This window comes from Heptranchias perlo, unplaced genomic scaffold (genome assembly GCF_035084215.1).
Source record: "Heptranchias perlo isolate sHepPer1 unplaced genomic scaffold, sHepPer1.hap1 HAP1_SCAFFOLD_1910, whole genome shotgun sequence".
Taxonomy (NCBI): domain Eukaryota; kingdom Metazoa; phylum Chordata; class Chondrichthyes; order Hexanchiformes; family Hexanchidae; genus Heptranchias; species Heptranchias perlo.
In genome coordinates this window covers 1-17434 of record NW_027139177.1, presented here as the reverse complement: position 1 = coordinate 17434, position 17434 = coordinate 1, and the positions used below count along the sequence as shown (strand labels likewise).

At 55.8% G+C, this 17434-nt stretch overlaps 1 protein-coding gene across 1 annotated transcript; it reads right to left on the bottom strand.

Moving 5' to 3' along the window:
• Nucleotides 1–16386: 16386 nt before the first annotated feature.
• LOC137309924 (sesquipedalian-1-like) lies at nt 16387–17233 on the bottom strand. Its single transcript, XM_067977924.1, has one exon. It carries the CDS (start codon nt 17208–17210, stop codon nt 16407–16409), a length of 804 nt encoding a protein of 267 aa, XP_067834025.1. The 5' UTR covers nt 17211–17233; the 3' UTR covers nt 16387–16406.
• Between the last annotated feature and the right edge of the window lie 201 nt (nt 17234–17434).

Sequence of the window (17434 nt, the reverse complement as noted above, 5' to 3'; positions counted from 1 at the left end):
TCATAGACCCCCTCTCTCTCTCTCTCTCTTTCTTTGTATAGACCCCCTCTCTCTCTCTCTCTCTGTATAGACCCCCCCTCTCTCTCTCTCTCTGTATAGACCCCCTCTCTCTCTCTCTCTCTCTCTTTGTATAGACCCCCTCTCTCTCTCTCTCTGTATAGACCCCCCCTCTCTCTCTCTCTCTGTATAGACCCCCTCTCTCTCTCTCTCTCTTTGTATAGACCCCCTCTCTCTCTCTCTCTCTGTATCGACCCCTCTCTCTCTCTCTCTCTCTGTATAGACCCCCTCTCTCTCTCTCTCTCTCTTTGTATAGACCCTCTCTCTTCTCTCTCTCTGTATCGACCCCCTCTCTCTCTCTCTCTCTCTGTATAGACCCCCTCTCTCTCTCTCTGTATAGACCCCCCCTCTCTCTCTCTGTATAGACCCCCTCTCTCTCTCTCTGTATAGACCCCCTCTCTCTCTCTCTGTATAGACCCCCTCTCTCTCTCTCTGTACAGACCCCCTCTCTCTCTCTCTCTCTCTTTGTATAGACCCTCTCTCTCTCTCTCTCTTTGTATAGACCCTCTCTCTCCATCTCTCTCTGTATCGACCCCCTCTCTCTCTCTCTCTCTCTGTATAGACCCCCTCTCTCTCTCTCTGTATAGACCCCCCCTCTCTCTCTCTCTCTGTATAGACCCCCCCTCTCTCTCTCTCTGTATAGACCCCCTCTCTCTCTCTCTGTATAGACCCCCTCTCTCTCTCTCTGTATAGACCCCCTCTCTCTCTCTCTGTATAGACCCCCCCTCTCTCTCTCTCTCTGTATAGACCCCCTCTCTCTCTCTCTCTGCATAGACCCCCTCTCTCTCTCTCTCTGTATAGACCCCCTCTCTCTCTGTATAGACCCCCTCTCTCTCTCTCTCTCTGTATAGACCCCCTCTCTCTCTCTCTCTCTGCATAGACCCCCTCTCTCTCTCTCTCTGTATAGACCCCCCCTCTCTCTCTCTCTCTGTATAGACCCCCTCTCTCTCTCTCTCTCTCTGCATAGACCCCCTCTCTCTGTATGGACCCCCCCCTTTCTCTCTCTCTCTCTCTCTCTCAGTACAGGTGTCCTGGGCCCCCGAAGGTTTATCTGTCCCCTCAGTGTTGGATGTGCGAGCAGCCTGACTTCGCTGCCCAGCTCCTTCCTGCGACCTTATCTTGTGACGTGTGACAATACGCTGTGAACTGGGACCTCCCCTCAGCCACCTGCCCACTGCCCCCCCACCCCGTGATCGTCCTCAAAGATGAAAAGTCCTCAAAACCTTCCCCTTCGAACTTACGAATATCGCCGGGGTCGCGTCGTTCGCAAGAGAGAGTTTCACACAGCTGCTGAATCAGAAACGCAGCTCCGTTATACGAGCAATACACAAGACACACTGAGGTTTCTCTCCGCCAATCGATGTGACCCAATCAGGACCCGAATCGCAGAGTGATTGGACTTCGAACCAACTGGACTTTGTGGTTCTGACCATGTGAATAGGGGGCAGTGTCCACTGTATCCAGGGACTGTGTATAGGGGGCAGTGTCCACTCTATCCAGGGACTGTGTATAGGGGGCAGTGTCCACTCTATCCAGGGACTGTGTATAGGGGGCAGTGTCCACTGTATCCAGGGACTGTGTACAGGGGGCAGTGTCCACTGTATCCAGGGACTGTGTACAGGGGGCAGTGTCCACTCTATCCAGGGACTGTGTACAGGGGGCAGTGTCCACTCTATCCAGGGACTGTGTACAGGGGGCAGTGTCCACTCTATCCAGGGACTGTGTATAGGGGGCAGTGTCCACTCTATCGAGGGACTGTGTACAGGGGGCAGTGTCCACTCTATCCAGGGACTGTGTATAGGGGGCAGTGTCCACTCTATCCAGGGACTGTGTATAGGGGGCAGTGTCCACTCTATCCAGGGACTGTGTACAGGGGGCAGTGTCCACTCTATCCAGGGACTGTGTACAGGGGGCAGTGTCCACTCTATCCAGGGACTGTGTACAGGGGGCAGTGTCCACTCTATCCAGGGACTGTGTACAGGGGGCAGTGTCCACTCTATCCAGGGACTGTGTACAGGGGGCAGTGTCCACTCTATCCAGGGACTGTGTATAGGGGGCAGTGTCCACTCTATCCAGGGACTGTGTATAGGGGGCAGTGTCCACTCTATCCAGGGACTGTGTACAGGGGGCAGTGTCCACTCTATCCAGGGACTGTGTACAGGGGGCAGTGTCCACTGTATCCAGGGACTGTGTATAGGGGGCAGTGTCCACTCTATCCAGGGACTGTGTATAGGGGGCAGTGTCCACTCTATCCAGGGACTGTGTACGGGGGGCAGTGTCCACTCTATCCAGGGACTGTGTACAGGGGGCAGTGTCCACTGTATCCAGGGACTGTGTATAGGGGGCAGTGTCCACTCTATCCAGGGACTGTGTACGGGGGGCAGTGTCCACTCTATCCAGGGACTGTGTACAGGGGGCAGTGTCCACTCTATCCAGGGACTGTGTACAGGGGGCAGTGTCCACTCTATCCAGGGACTGTGTACAGGGGGCAGTGTCCACTCTATCCAGGGACTGTGTACAGGGGGCAGTGTCCACTGTATCCAGGGACTGTGTATAGGAGGCAGTGTCCACTCTATCCAGGGACTGTGTATAGGGGGCAGTGTCCACTCTATCCAGGGACTGTGTACAGGGGGCAGTGTCCACTGTATCCAGGAACTGTGTATAGGGGGCAGTGTCCACTGTATCCAGGGACTGTGTATAGGGGGCAGTGTCCACTGTATCCAGGGACTGTGTACAGGGGGGCAGTGTCCACTGTATCCAGGGACTGTGTACAGGGGGCAGTGTCCACTCTATCCAGGGACTGTGTATAGGGGGCAGTGTCCACTCTATCCAGGGACTGTGTACAGGGGGCAGTGTCCACTCTATCCAGGGACTGTGTATAGGGGGCAGTGTCCACTCTATCCAGGGACTGTGTATAGGGGGCAGTGTCCACTCTATCCAGGGACTGTGTACAGGGGGCAGTGTCCACTCTATCCAGGGACTGTGTATAGGGGGCAGTGTCCACTGTATCCAGGGACTGTGTATAGGGGGCAGTGTCCACTCTATCCAGGGACTGTGTACAGGGGGCAGTGTCCACTCTATCCAGGGGACTGTGTACAGGGGGCAGTGTCCACTCTATCCAGGGACTGTGTACAGGGGGCAGTGTCCACTCTATCCAGGGACTGTGTGCAGGGGGCAGTGTCCACTCTATCCAGGGACTGTGTACAGGGGGCAGTGTCCACTCTATCCAGGGACTGTGTACAGGGGGCAGTGTCCACTCTATCCAGGGACTGTGTACAGGGGGCAGTGTCCACTCTATGCAGGGACTGTGTATAGGGGGCAGTGTCCACTCTATCCAGGGACTGTGTATAGGGGGCAGTGTCCACTGTATCCAGGGACTGTGTATAGGGGGCAGTGTCCACTCTATCCAGGGACTGTGTACAGGGGGCAGTGTCCACTCTATCCAGGGACTGTGTACAGGGGGCAGTGTCCACTCTATCCAGGGACTGTGTACAGGAGGCAGTGTCCACTCTATCCAGGGACTGTGTACGGGGGGCAGTGTCCACTCTATCCAGGGACTGTGTACAGGGGGCAGTGTCCACTCTATCCAGGGACTGTGTACAGGGGGGCAGTGTCCACTCTATCCAGGGACTGTGTACAGGGGGCAGTGTCCACTGTATCCAGGGACTGTGTATTGGGGGCAGTGTCCACTCTATCCAGGGACTGTGTACAAGGGGGCAGTGTCCACTGTATCCAGGGACTGTGTATAGGGGGCAGTGTCCACTGTATCCAGGGACTGTGTATAGGGGGCAGTGTCCACTGTATCCAGGGACTGTATATAGGGGGCAGTGTCCACTGTATCCAGGGACTGTGTACAGGGGGGCAGTGTCCACTGTATCCAGGGACTGTGTACAGGGGGCAGTGTCCACTCTATCCAGGGACTGTGTACAGGGGGCAGTGTCCACTCTATCCAGGGACTGTGTACAGGGGGCAGTGTCCACTCTATCCAGGGACTGTGTGCAGGGGGCAGTGTCCACTCTATCCAGGGACTGTGTACAGGGGGCAGTGTCCACTCTATCCAGGGACTGTGTACAGGGGGCAGTGTCCACTCTATCCAGGGACTGTGTACAGGGGGCAGTGTCCACTCTATCCAGGGACTGTGTACAGGGGGCAGTGTCCACTCTATCCAGGGACTGTGTACAGGGGGCAGTGTCCACTCTATCGAGGGACTGTGTATCGGGGGCAGTGTCCACTCTATCCAGGGACTGTGTATAGGGGGCAGTGTCCACTCTATCCAGGGACTGTGTATAGGGGGCAGTGTCCACTCTATCCAGGGACTGTGTACAGGGGGCAGTGTCCACTCGATCCAGGGACTGTGTACAGGGGGCAGTGTCCACTCTATCCAGGGACTGTGTACAGGGGGCAGTGTCCACTCTATCCAGGGACTGTGTACAGGGGGCAGTGTCCACTCTATCCAGGGACTGTGTACAGGGGGCAGTGTCCACTCTATCCAGGGACTGTGTACAGGGGGCAGTGTCCACTCTATCCAGGGACTGTGTACAGGGGGCAGTGTCCACTCTATCCAGGGACTGTGTACAGGAGGCAGTGTCCACTCTATCCAGGGACTGTGTACAGGGGGCAGTGTCCACTCTATCCAGGGACTGTGTACGGGGGGCAGTGTCCACTCTATCCAGGGACTGTGTACAGGGGGCAGTGTCCACTCTATCCAGGGACTGTGTACCGGGGGCAGTGTCCACTCTATCGAGGGACTGTGTATAGGGGGCAGTGTCCACTCTATCCAGGGACTGTGTACAGGGGGCAGTGTCCACTCTATCCAGGGACTGTGTATAGGGGGCAGTGTCCACTCTATCCAGGGACTGTGTACCGGGGGCAGTGTCCACTCTATCGAGGGACTGTGTATAGGGGGCAGTGTCCACTCTATCCAGGGACTGTGTATAGGGGGCAGTGTCCACTCTATCCAGGGACTGTGTACAGGGGGCAGTGACCACTCTATCCAGGGACTGTGTATAGGGGGCAGTGTCCACTCTATCCAGGGACTGTGTATAGGGGGCAGTGTCCACTCTATCCAGGGACTGTGTACAGGGGGCAGTGTCCACTCTATCCAGGGACTGTGTACAGGGGGCAGTGTCCACTCTATCCAGGGACTGTGTATAGGGGGCAGTGTCCACTCTATCCAGGGACTGTGTACAGGGGGCAGTGTCCACTCTATCCAGGGACTGTGTATAGGGGGCAGTGTCCACTCTATCCAGGGACTGTGTATAGGGGGCAGTGTCCACTCTATCCAGGGACTGTGTACAGGGGGCAGTGTCCACTCTATCCAGGGACTGTGTACAGGAGGCAGTGTCCACTCTATCCAGGGACTGTGTACAGGAGGCAGTGTCCACTCTATCCAGGGACTGTGTATAGGGGGCAGTGTCCACTCTATCCAGGGACTGTGTATAGGGGGCAGTGTCCACTCTATCCAGGGACTGTGTACAGGGTGCAGTGTCCACTCTATCCAGGGACTGTGTACAGGGGGCAGTGTCCACTCTATCCAGGGACTGTGTACATGGGGCAGTGTCCACTCTATCCAGGGACTGTGTATAGGGGGCAGTGTCCACTCTATCCAGGGACTGTGTATAGGGGGCAGTGTCCACTCTATCCAGGGACTGTGTATAGGGGGCAGTGTCCACTCTATCCAGGGACTGTGTACAGGGGGCAGTGTCCACTCTATCCATGGACTGTGTACAGGGGGCAGTGTCCACTCTATCCAGGGACTGTGTAGAGGGGGCAGTGTCCACTCTATCCAGGGACTGTGTACAGGGGGCAGTGTCCACTCTATCCCAGGACTGTGTACAGGGGGCAGTGTCCACTCTATCCAGGGACTGTGTACAGGGGGCAGTGTCCACTCTATCCAGGGACTGTGTACAGTGGGCAGTGTCCACTCTATCCAGGGACTGTGTATAGGGGGCAGTGTCCACTCTATCCAGGGACTGTGTATAGGGGGCAGTGTCCACTCTATCCAGGGACTGTGTATAGGGGGCAGTGTCCACTCTATCCAGGGACTGTGTATAGGGGGCAATGTCCACTCTCTCCAGGGACTGTGTATAGGGGGCAGTGTCCACTCGATCCAGGGACTGTGTACAGGGGGCAGTGTCCACTCTATCCAGGGACTGTGTACAGGGGGCAGTGTCCACTCTATCCAGGGACTGTGTACAGGAGGCAGTGTCCACTCTATCCAGGGACTGTGTACAGGGGGCAGTGTCCACTCTATCCAGGGACTGTGTACAGGGGGCAGTGTCCACTCTATCCAGGGACTGTGTATAGGGGGCAGTGTCCACTCTATCCAGGGACTGTGTATAGGGGGCAGTGTCCACTCTATCCAGGGACTGTGTGTAGGGGGCAGTGTCCACTCTATCCAGGGACTGTGTACAGGGGGCAGTGTCCACTCTATCCAGGGACTGTGTATAGGGGGCAGTGTCCACTCTATCCAGGGACTGTGTACAGGGGGCAGTGTCCACTCTATCCAGGGACTGTGCACAGGGGGCAGTGTCCACTCTATCCAGGGACTGTGTACAGGGGGCATTGTCCACTCTATCCAGGGACTGTGTATAGGGGGCAGTGTCCACTCTATCCAGGGACTGTGTACAGGAGGCAGTGTCCACTCTATCCAGGGACTGTGTACAGGGGGCAGTATCCACTCTATCCAGGGACTGTGTACAGGGGGCAGTGTCCACTCTATCCAGGGACTGTGTACAGGGGGCAGTGTCCACTCTATCCAGGGACTGTGCACAGGAGGCAGTGTCCACTCTATCCAGGGACTGTGTATAGGGTCAGTGTCCACTCTATCCAGGGACTGTGCACAGGAGGCAGTGTTCACTCTATCCAGGGACTGTGTATAGGGGGCAGTGTCCACTCTATCCAGGGACTGTGTACAGGAGGCAGTGTCCACTCTATCCAGGGACTGTGCACAGGAGGCAGTGTCCACTCTATCCAGGGACTGTGTATAGGGTCAGTGTCCACTCTATCCAGGGACTGTGTGTAGGGGGCAGTGTCCACTCTATCCAGGGACTGTGTACAGGGGGCAGTGTCCACTCTATCCAGGGACTGTGTACAGGGGGCAGTGTCCACTCTATCCAGGGACTGTGTACAGGGGGCAGTGTCCACTCTATCCAGGGACTGTGTACAGGGGGCAGTGTCCACTCTATCCAGGGACTGTGTACAGGGGGCAGTGTCCACTCTATCCAGGGACTGTGTACAGGGGGCAGTGTCCACTCTATCCAGGGACTGTGTACAGGGGGCAGTGTCCACTGTATCCAGGGACTCTGTAAAGGAGGCAGTGTCCACTCTATCCAGGGACTGTGTACAGGGGGCAGTGTCCACTCTATCCAGGGACTGTGTATAGGGGGCAGTGTCCACTCTATCCAGGGACTGTGTGCAGGGGGCAGTGTACACTCTATCCAGGGACTGTGTACGGGGGGCAGTGTCCACTCTATCCAGGGACTGTGTACGGGGGGCAGTGTCCACTCTATCCAGGGACTGTGTACGGGGGGCAGTGTCCACTGCATCCAGGGACTGTGTACAGGGGGCAGTGTCCACTCTATCCAGGGACTGTGTACAGGGGGGCAGTGTCCACTCTATCCAGGGACTGTGTACGGGGGGCAGTGTCCACTGTATCCAGGGACTGTGTACAGGGGGCAGTGTCCACTCTATCCAGGGACTGTGTACGGGGGGCAGTGTCCACTGTATCCAGGGACTGTGCACGGGGGGCAGTGTCCACTCTATCCAGGGACTGTGTACGGGGGGCAGTGTCCACTCTATCCAGGGACTGTGTATAGGGGGCAGTGTCCACTCTATCCAGGGACTGTGTACAGGGGGCAGTGTCCACTCTATCCAGGGACTGTGTACGGGGGGCAGTGTCCACTCTATCCAGGGACTGTGTACGGGGGGCAGTGTCCACTCTATCCAGGGACTGTGTACGGGGGGCAGTGTCCACTCTATCCAGGGACTGTGTACGGGGGGCAGTGTGCACTCTATCCAGGGACTGTGTACGGGGGGCAGTGTCCACTCTATCCAGGGACTGTGTACGGGGGTCAGTGTCCACTCTATCCAGGGACTGTGTATAGGGGGCAGTGTCCACTCTATCCAGGGACTGTGTATAGGAGGCAGTGTCCACTCTATCCAGGGACTGTGTACAGGGGGCAGTGTACACTCTATCCAGGGACTGTGTATAGGAGGCAGTGTCCACTCTATCCAGGGACTGTGTATAGGGGGCAGTGTCCACTCTATCCAGGGACTGTGTGTAGGGGGCAGTGTCCACTCTATCCAGGGACTGTGTACAGGGGGCAGTGTCCACTCTATCCAGGGACTGTGTATAGGGGGCAGTGTCCACTGTATCCGGGGACTGTGTACAGGGGGCAGTGTCCACTGTATCCAGGGACTGTGTACAGTGGGCAGTGTCCACTCTATCCAGGGACTGTGTATAGGGGGCAGTGTCCACTGTATCCAGGGACTGTGTAGAGGGGGCAGTGTCCACTCTATCCAGGGACTGTGTATAGGGGGCAGTGTCCACTCTATCCAGGGACTGTGTAGAGGGGGCAGTGTCCACTCCATCCAGGGATTGTGTACAGGGTGCAGTGTCCACTCTATCCAGGGACTGTGTATAGGGGGCAGTGTCCACTCGATCCAGGGACTGTGTATAGGAGGCAGTGTCCACTCTATCCAGGGACTGTGTTTAGGAGGCAGTGTCCACTGTATCCAGGGACTGTGTATAGGGGGCAGTGTCCACTCTATCCAGGGACTGTGTCTTGGGGGCAGTGTCCACTGTATCCAGGGACTGTGTATAGGGGGCAGTGTCCATTCTATCCAGGGACTGTGTATAGGGGGCAGTGTCCACTCTATCCAGGGACTGTGTACAGTGGGCAGTGTCCACTCTATCCAGGGCCTGTGTCTTGGGGGCAGTGTCCACTGTATCCAGGGACTGTGTATAGGGGGCAGTGTCCATTCTATCCAGGGACTGTGTATAGGGGGCAGTGTCCACTCTATCCAGGGACTGTGTACAGGGGGCAGTGTCCACTCTATCCAGGGACTGTGTATAGGAGGCAGTGTCCACTCTATCCAGGGACTGTGTACAGGGGGCTGTGTCCACTCTATCCAGGGACTGTGTATAGGGGGCAGTGTCCACTCTATCCAGGGACTGTGTATAGGGGGCAGTGTCCACTCTATCCAGGGACTGTGTATAGGGGGCAGTGTCCACTGTATCCAGGGACTGTGTACAGGGGGCAGTGTCCACTCTATCCAGGGACTGTGTATAGGGGGCAGTGTCCACTCTATCCAGGGACTGTGTATAGGGGGCAGTGTCCACTGTATCCAGGGACTGTGTACAGGGGGCAGTGTCCACTCGATCCAGGGACTGTGTACAGGGGGCAGTGTCCGCTCTATCCAGGGACTGTGCACAGGGGGCAGTGTCCACTCTATCCAGGGACTGTGTATAGGAGGCAGTGTCCGCTCTATCCAGGGACTGTGTACAGGGGGCAGTGTCCACTCTATCCAGGGACTGTGTACAGGGGGCAGTGTCCGCTCTGTCCAGGGACTGTGTACAGGGGGCAGTGTCCGCTCTATCCAGGGACTGTGTGCAGGGGGCAGTGTCCGCTCTATCCAGGGACTGTGTACAGGGGGCAGTGTCCACTCTATCCAGGGACTGTGTATAGGAGGCAGTGTCCACTCTATCCAGGGACTGTGTACAGGAGGCAGTGTCCACTCTATCCAGGGACTGTGTTTTGGGGGCAGTGTCCACTCTATCCAGGGACTGTGTATAGGAGGCAGTGTCCACTCTGTCCATTGACTGTGTATAGGGGGCAGTGTCCACTCTATCCAGGGACTGTGTATAGGGGGCAGTGTCCACTCTATCCAGGGACTGTGTTCAGGAGGCAGTGTCCACTCTATCCAGGGACTGTGTACAGGGGGCAGTGTCCACTCTATCCAGGGACTGTGTACAGGGGGCAGTGTCCACTCTATCCAGGGACTGTGTACAGGGGGCAGTGTCCACTCTATCCAGGGACTGTGTACAGGGGGCAGTGTCCACTCTATCCAGGGACTGTGTACAGGGGGCAGTGTCCACTCTATCCAGGGACTGTGTACAGGGGGCAGTGTCCACTCTATCCAGGGACTGTGTACAGGGTGCAGTGTCCACTCTATCCAGGGACTGTGTATAGGGGGCAGTGTCCACTCTATCCAGGGACTGTGTATAGGGGGCAGTGTCCACTCTATCCAGGGACTGTGTATAGGGGGCAGTGTCCACTCTATCCAGGGACTGTGTATAGGGGGCAGTGTCCACTCTATCCAGGGACTGTGTACAGGGGGCAGTGTCCACTCTATCCAGGGACTGTGTATTGGAGTCAGAGCCAGTCCCTCTCCCCGTGCTGTGTTTTTACAAGAACACTCTTCGCCTGGTCAATGAAAAGGCCTCTTTTATCATAAGTGTGACGCCCGGGGCTGAGGTCAGTCCTCTCGCCCGTTACCCAATCAGCATTCGGCTGGTGAGTTATACTGCCCGGAGAGGTATACTCCCCGCTCCGATTGGAGGAGAGCCTCCAGCCAAATCCAGGGGCTCATGCATCTGTTTCTCTCTGTCAATCGAAAGGCAGACATAATATATGGTCCCTCTCACCCCCTCTCTCTCACCCTCCCGTATCTGGGGAGGTCCCTCCGACCCCCCCTCTCTCACCCTCCTGTATCTGGGGAGGTCCCTCTAACCCCCTCTCTCTCACCCTCCCGTATCTGGGGAGGTCCGTCTAACCCCCTCTCTCACACTCCTGTATCTGGGGAGGTCCCTCTAACCCCCTCTCTCACTCTCCTGTATCTGGGGAGGTCCCTCTAACCCCCTCTCACACTCCTGTATCTGGGGAGGTCCCTCTAATCCCTCTCTCACACTCCTGTATCTGGGGAGGTCCCTCTCACCCCCTCTCTCACACTCCTGTATCTGGGGAGGTCCCTCTAACCCCCTCTCTCACACACTCCTGTATCTGGGGAGGTCCCTCTAACCCCCTCTCTCACACTCCTGTATCTGGGGAGGTCCCTCTAACCCCTCTCTCACACTCCTGTATCTGGGGAGGTCTCTCTCACACTCCTGTATCTGGGGAGGTCCTTCTAAGCCCTCTCTCACACTCCTGTATCTGGGGAGGTCTCTCGCACACTCCTGTATCTGGGGAGGTCCCTCTAACCCCTCTCTCACACTCCTGTATCTGGGGAGGTCTCTCTCACACTCCTGTATCTGGGGAGGTCCCTCTAACCCCTCTCTCACACTCCTGTATCTGGGGAGGTCTCTCTCACACTCCTGTATCTGGGGAGGTCTCTCTCACACTCCTGTATCTGGGGAGGTCCCTCTAACCCCTCTCTCACACACTGCTGTATCTGGGGAGGTCCCTCTAACCCCCTCTCTCACACTCCTGTTTCTGGGGAGGTCCCTCTAACCCCCTCTCTCACACTCCTGTATCTGGGGAGGTCCCTCTAACCCCCTCTCTCTCACCCTCCCGTATCTGGGGAGGTCCCTCTAACCCCCTCTCTCTCACCCTCCCGTATCTGGGGAGGTCCCTCTAACCCCCTCTCTCTCACCCTCCCGTATCTGGGGAGGTCCCTCTACCCCCCTCTCTCTCACCCTCCCGTATCTGGGGAGGTCCCTCTAACCCCCTCTCTCTCACCCTCCCGTATCTGGGGAGGTCCCTCTACCCCCCTCTCTCTCACCCTCCCGTATCTGGGGAGGTCCCTCTACCCCCCTCTCTCTCACCCTCCCGTATCTGGGGAGATCCCTCTATCCCCCTCTCTCACACTCCTGTATCTGGGGAGGTCCCTCCAACCCCCTCTCTCACACTCCTGTATCTGGGGAGGTCCCTCTAACCCCCTCTCTCACCCTCCCGTATCTGGGGAGGTCCCTCTAACCCCCTCTCTCTCACCCTCCCGTATCTGGGGAGGTCCCTCTCACCCTCCCGTATCTGGGGAGGTCCCTCTAACCCCCCCTCTCTCACACTCCTGTATCTGGGGAGGTCCCTCTAATCCCCTCTCTCACACTCCTGTATCTGGGGAGGTCCCTCTAATCCCCTCTCTCACCCTCCCGTATCTGGGGAGGTCCCTCTAACCCTCTCTCTCACCCTCCCGTATCTGGGGAGGTCCCTCTAACCCCCTCTCTCTCACACTCCTGTATCTAGGGAGGTCTCTCTAACCCCCTCTCTCACACTCCCGTATCTGGGGAGTTCCCTCCGACCCCCTCTCTCACCCTCCCGTATCTGGGGAGGTCTCTCTAACCCCCTCTCTCTCACACTCCTGTATCTGGGGAGGTCCCTCTAACCCCCTCTCTCTCACCCTCCCGTATCTGGGGAGGTCTCTCTAACCCCCTCTCTCTCACACTCCTGTATCTAGGGAGGTCTCTCTAACCCCCTCTCTCACCCTCCCGTATCTGAGGAGGTCCCTCTGACCCCCTCTCTCACACTCTGTATCTGAGGAGGTCCCTCTCGCCCCCTCTCTCTCACCCTCCCGTATCTGGGGAGGTCCCTCTGACCCCCTCTCTCACACTCCTGTATCTGGGGAGGTCCCTCTAACCCCCTCTCTCACACTCCTGTATCTGTGGAGGTCCCTCTAATCCACCCTCTCACACTCCTGTATCTGGGGAGGTCCCTCTGACCCCTCTCTCACACTCCTGTATCTAGGGAGGTCCCTCTAACCCCCTCTCTCACCCTCCCGTATCTGAGGAGGTCCCTCTCACCCCCTCTCTCTCACCCTCCCGTATCTGGGGAGGTCCCTCTGACCCCCTCTCTCTCACACTCCTGTATCTGGGGAGGTCCCTCTGACCCCCTCTCTCTCACACTCCTGTATCTGGGGAGGTCCCTCCAACCCCCTCTCTCTCACCCTCCTGTATCTGGGGAGGTCCCTCTCACCCCCTCTCTCTCACCCTCCTGTATCTGGGGAGGTCCCTCTAACCCCCTCTCTCTCACCCTCCCGTATCTGGGGAGGTCCCTCTAACCCCCTCTCTCTCTCTCACCCTCCCGTATCTGGGGAGGTCCCTCTAACCCCCTCTCTCTCTCTCACCCTCCCGTATCTGGGGAGGTCCCTCCAACCCCCTCTCTCTCACCCTCCTGTATCTGGGGAGGTCCCTCCAACCCCCTCTCTCTCACCCTCCTGTATCTGGGGAGGTCCCTCTCACCCCCTCTCTCTCACCCTCCTGTATCTGGGGAGGTCCCTCTAACCCCCTCTCTCTCTCTCACCCTCCCATATCTGGGGAGGTCCCTCTCACCCCCTCTCTCTCACCCTCCTGTATCTGGGGAGGTCCCTCTCACCCCCTCTCTCTCACCCTCCCGTATCTGGGGAGGTCCCTCTAACCCCCTCTCTCTCTCTCACCCTCCCATATCTGGGGAGGTCCCTCTAACCCCCTCTCTCTCTCTCACCCTCCCGTATCTGGGGAGGTCCCTCTAACCCCCTCTCTCTCTCTCTCTCACTCTCCTGTATCTGGGGAGGTCCCTCTAAACCCCTCTCTCACTCTCCTGTATCTGGGGAGGTCCCTCTAACCCCTCTCTCTCACTCCTGTACCTGGGGAGGTCCATCTAACCCCCTCTCTCTCACACTCCTGTATCTGGGGAGGTCCCTCTAACCCCCTCTCTCACTCTCCTGTATCTGGGGAGGTCCCTCTAACCCCTCTCTCACACTCCTGTATCTGGGGAGGTCCCTCTAACCCCCTCTCTCACACATTCCTGTATCTGGGGAGGTCCCTCTAACCCCCTCTCTCTCACACTCCTGTATCTGGGGAGGTCCCTCTAACCCCCTCTCTCACACACTCCTATATCTGGGGAGGTCCCTCTGACCCCCTCTCTCTCACACTCCTGTATCTGGGGAGGTCCCTCTAACCCTCTCTCTCACACTCCTGTATCTGGGGAGGTCCCTCGAACCCCCTCTCTCTCACACTCCTGTATCTGGGGGAGGTCCCTCTCACCCCCTCTCTCACACTCCTGTATCTGGGGGAGGTCCCTCTAACCCCCTCTCTCACTCTCCTGTATCTGGGGAGGTCTCTCTAACCCCCTCTCTCACACTCCTGTATCTGGGGGAGGTCCCTCTAACCCCCTCTCTCACACTCCTGTATCTGGGGAGGTCCCTCTAACCCCCTCTCTCACACTCCAGTATCTGGGGGAGGTCCCTCTAACCCCTCTCACACACTCCTGTATCTGGGGAGGTCCCTCTAACCCCTCTCACACACTCCTGTAGCTGGGGAGGTCCCTCTAACCCCCTCTCTCACACTCCTGTATCTGGGGCGGTCCCTCTAACCCCCTCTCTCACACTCCTGTATCTGGGGAGGTCCCTCTAACCCCTCTCTCACACTCCTGTATCTGGGGGAGGTCCCTCTAACCCCCTCTCTCACACACTCCTGTATCTGGGGAGGTCCCTCTCACCCCCTCTCTCACACTCCTGTATCTGGGGAGGTCCCTCTAACCCCCTCTCTCACTCCTGTATCTGGGGGAGGTCCCTCTAACCCTCTCTCACACTCCTGTATCTGGGGAGGTCCCTCTAACCCCTCTCTCACACTCCTGTATCTGGGGGAGGTCCCTCTAACCCCTCTTTCACCCTCTGGGCCCTCAACCCTTCACCGTGGAAGCTGTGACCCAGCGACGGACCCTGCCGATTGTCTGGATACACAGCCACGTCCCCAATCAAGGCGTCCCCATGGATTTTGCAGGGTTGGGGGGGTCACGAGAGAGATGGGGGGAGGATTTCCTGTGGAATTAGAGAGTGATTGAGGGGAGGGGAGCCTTCACCATGAGTCCACACTGAATCCTTCCCTCTGCATGAAAGTTAATTCCCTCCAACCAGAAAACCTGGAACTTTCCCAATAAAACCAGCGAATGGCCTGTCAGATGAAGGAAGAGCCAGTCGATGCTGGTGTTCTCTGAATAACCGAGCCTGATTGGTTGATTGGGACTGGATGCATATCAGGTACAAATAAATACAACCATTAAAATCAGATGGATATTAAAATCAGAGGGTCACCCTGACACTAAAATCAGAATGACATTCAATTCACACAGATGTTAAAACAATATCATGAAGTTCGGTATCATAATTAGACAATCATGCAAAACAATACCGAGATATTAAAATCAGACAATCACCCATCTATTATCAGTGATATTAAAATCAGTGATATTAAAATCATGAAATCGTACATTCAAATCAAAAAGATTAAAATCACACATTGAGACCGGAGATATTACTATCAGGCAATCACCCTAATTGAAATCAGTGATATTAAAAATCAGAAAATCATGCATACATTAAAATCAGAGATATTACTATCAGAGAATCACATTAAAATCAGAGATATTACTATCGGAGAATCACATTAAAATCAGAGATATTAAAATTAAACACGTAATATATGCAGGTTTATAAAAATCGTGAAATCGTATTAAAATCAGATATTAAAATCATGCATATGTTAAAGTCATACAGCTTTTAAATCAGACTATCGCAGATATTAAATTTAGATATTAAATCGATAATTAATATCAGACAATCACGCATTCATCGAAGTTATACAGATATTAAATCCGACAAACACATACTAAATTTAGATATTAAAAATCAAAGACACATTTACATCAGCAATATTAAATCAGGCAACCACACAGTGAAGTCAGAAATATCAAAATCAGTGCTATTAAAATCATGAAATCACACCTTAAAATTAGACAGCAAAATCACAAAATCACCCGAATTAAAATCACACAATCATGCATATAGTAAAATCTGTTACTGACATCAGTGATATTAAAATCAGACAATCACATATTAAAATTAAAGATATTAAAATCAGTGATATTAAAATCAGACAATCACATTAAAATTTAAGATATTAAAATCAGTGATGTTAAAATCAGTGATGTTAAAATCAGACAACAATTTAAAATCAGTGATATTAAGATCAGTGATATTAAGATCAGTGATATTAAGATCAGACAATCACATTAAAATTAAAGATATTAAAATTTTGATGTTAAAATCAGTGATATTAAAATCAGACAATCACATTAAAATTAAAGATATTAAAATTTTGATGTTAAAATCAGTGATATTAAAATCAGACAACACATTAAAATCAGAGAATCACATATTAAAATCAAAGATATTAAAATCAGTGATATTAAGATCAGACAATCACATTAAAATCAGAGATATTAAATTCAGAGAATCACATTTTAAAGTCAGAGATATATTAAAATCAGCTAATCATACATCTCTTAAAATCACAGTGCACCAATTAAAGAGCAGACACCACCCCCAGACACCACCCCCACCCCACCCACCCCACCGTCGACCCCACCCCCCAACAATCAGCTCAGGTCGATCAGCATGCCCACGGCCGGTTCAGAGCCGGCTCCCTCCGCCCGCCTCAGGTTCCAGTCTCTCCGCAGCCTCTCCACCTCGAGCCCGAGCCTCCCGTGGAGGGTGGGGAAGTCCTCGGGGGCCGGAAAGCCCCCCCGGCCGCCGCCTCCGTCGGCCTCCTCCGGAGCGGCGGAGCCGGGGCCCGTGCCCTCCCCGGGCGGCAGGGGGAGAGGGGGCGGCTGCGGCTGCTTCCGCCAGGGTTTCGGGGAACGCCGGGGGCATTTCGACGGCCCGGGCAACACCACGAGGCTCTGGGTGCGGGGCTCCCGCTGACGGGGGGCCGAAGAGGGGGGAGGGCCGGGGGAGAGGCCCAGCACCGTGTGCCTCTGCTGGGGGGGCCTGTCCCCTCCCCGGCAGAGCTCCTTGAGCTGCTTCTCCATGTCCCTCACCAGCAGCCTGATGTAGCGCAGGCTGGCGCCGGTCAGGGCCTTGACCCAGGCCTCCTGCCCCTCCTGGTCCTCGGCTGCCATCTTGTGCACCCGCAGGCCCGGCGGCCCCTCGTGGACCACGGCGAAGGCGAAAGCCTCGCCCGAAGACTCGCACAGCTGCACCGAGCAGCCCTCCAGCACCACCAGGCCCAGGGGCGCGCGATCGCCAGGCCGCTCGAAGTAGAAAAGCAGGTTTCCCCTCAGCACGAACCAGCGGCGCTGATACGAGGGGTTGTGTCCGCCCTTCTTCCACAGGAAGCCCTCCCGGTCGGCCGGCCCGGGCCCCTGCGAGTAGCTGGCCACGGCCCGCACGTTCAGCTTCATGGTCGAATAGCTCCTCGGGGCCGAGGCTGCGAGGGGGGAGGGAGAGAAAGGGGGGCTGGGTTAGTCACAGAGGGGCAGAATATGGGCGCCTGCCCACGCGGAACAGGCCCCGCGAGCTGCCGGACCGCGTCCCTCCCCGAGAGAGAGAGAGAGAGAGGGGGACGACAGAGCGGGAGAGCGAGGGGGGGAGGGACAGAGCGGGAGAGAGAGGGGGAGGATAGAGA

Bases quoted from the DNA above. Each gene is read 5' to 3' on its own strand.
- LOC137309924 (XM_067977924.1), bottom strand. From the start codon at position 17,210: ATGAAGCTGAACGTGCGGGCCGTGGCCAGCTACTCGCAGGGGCCCGGG.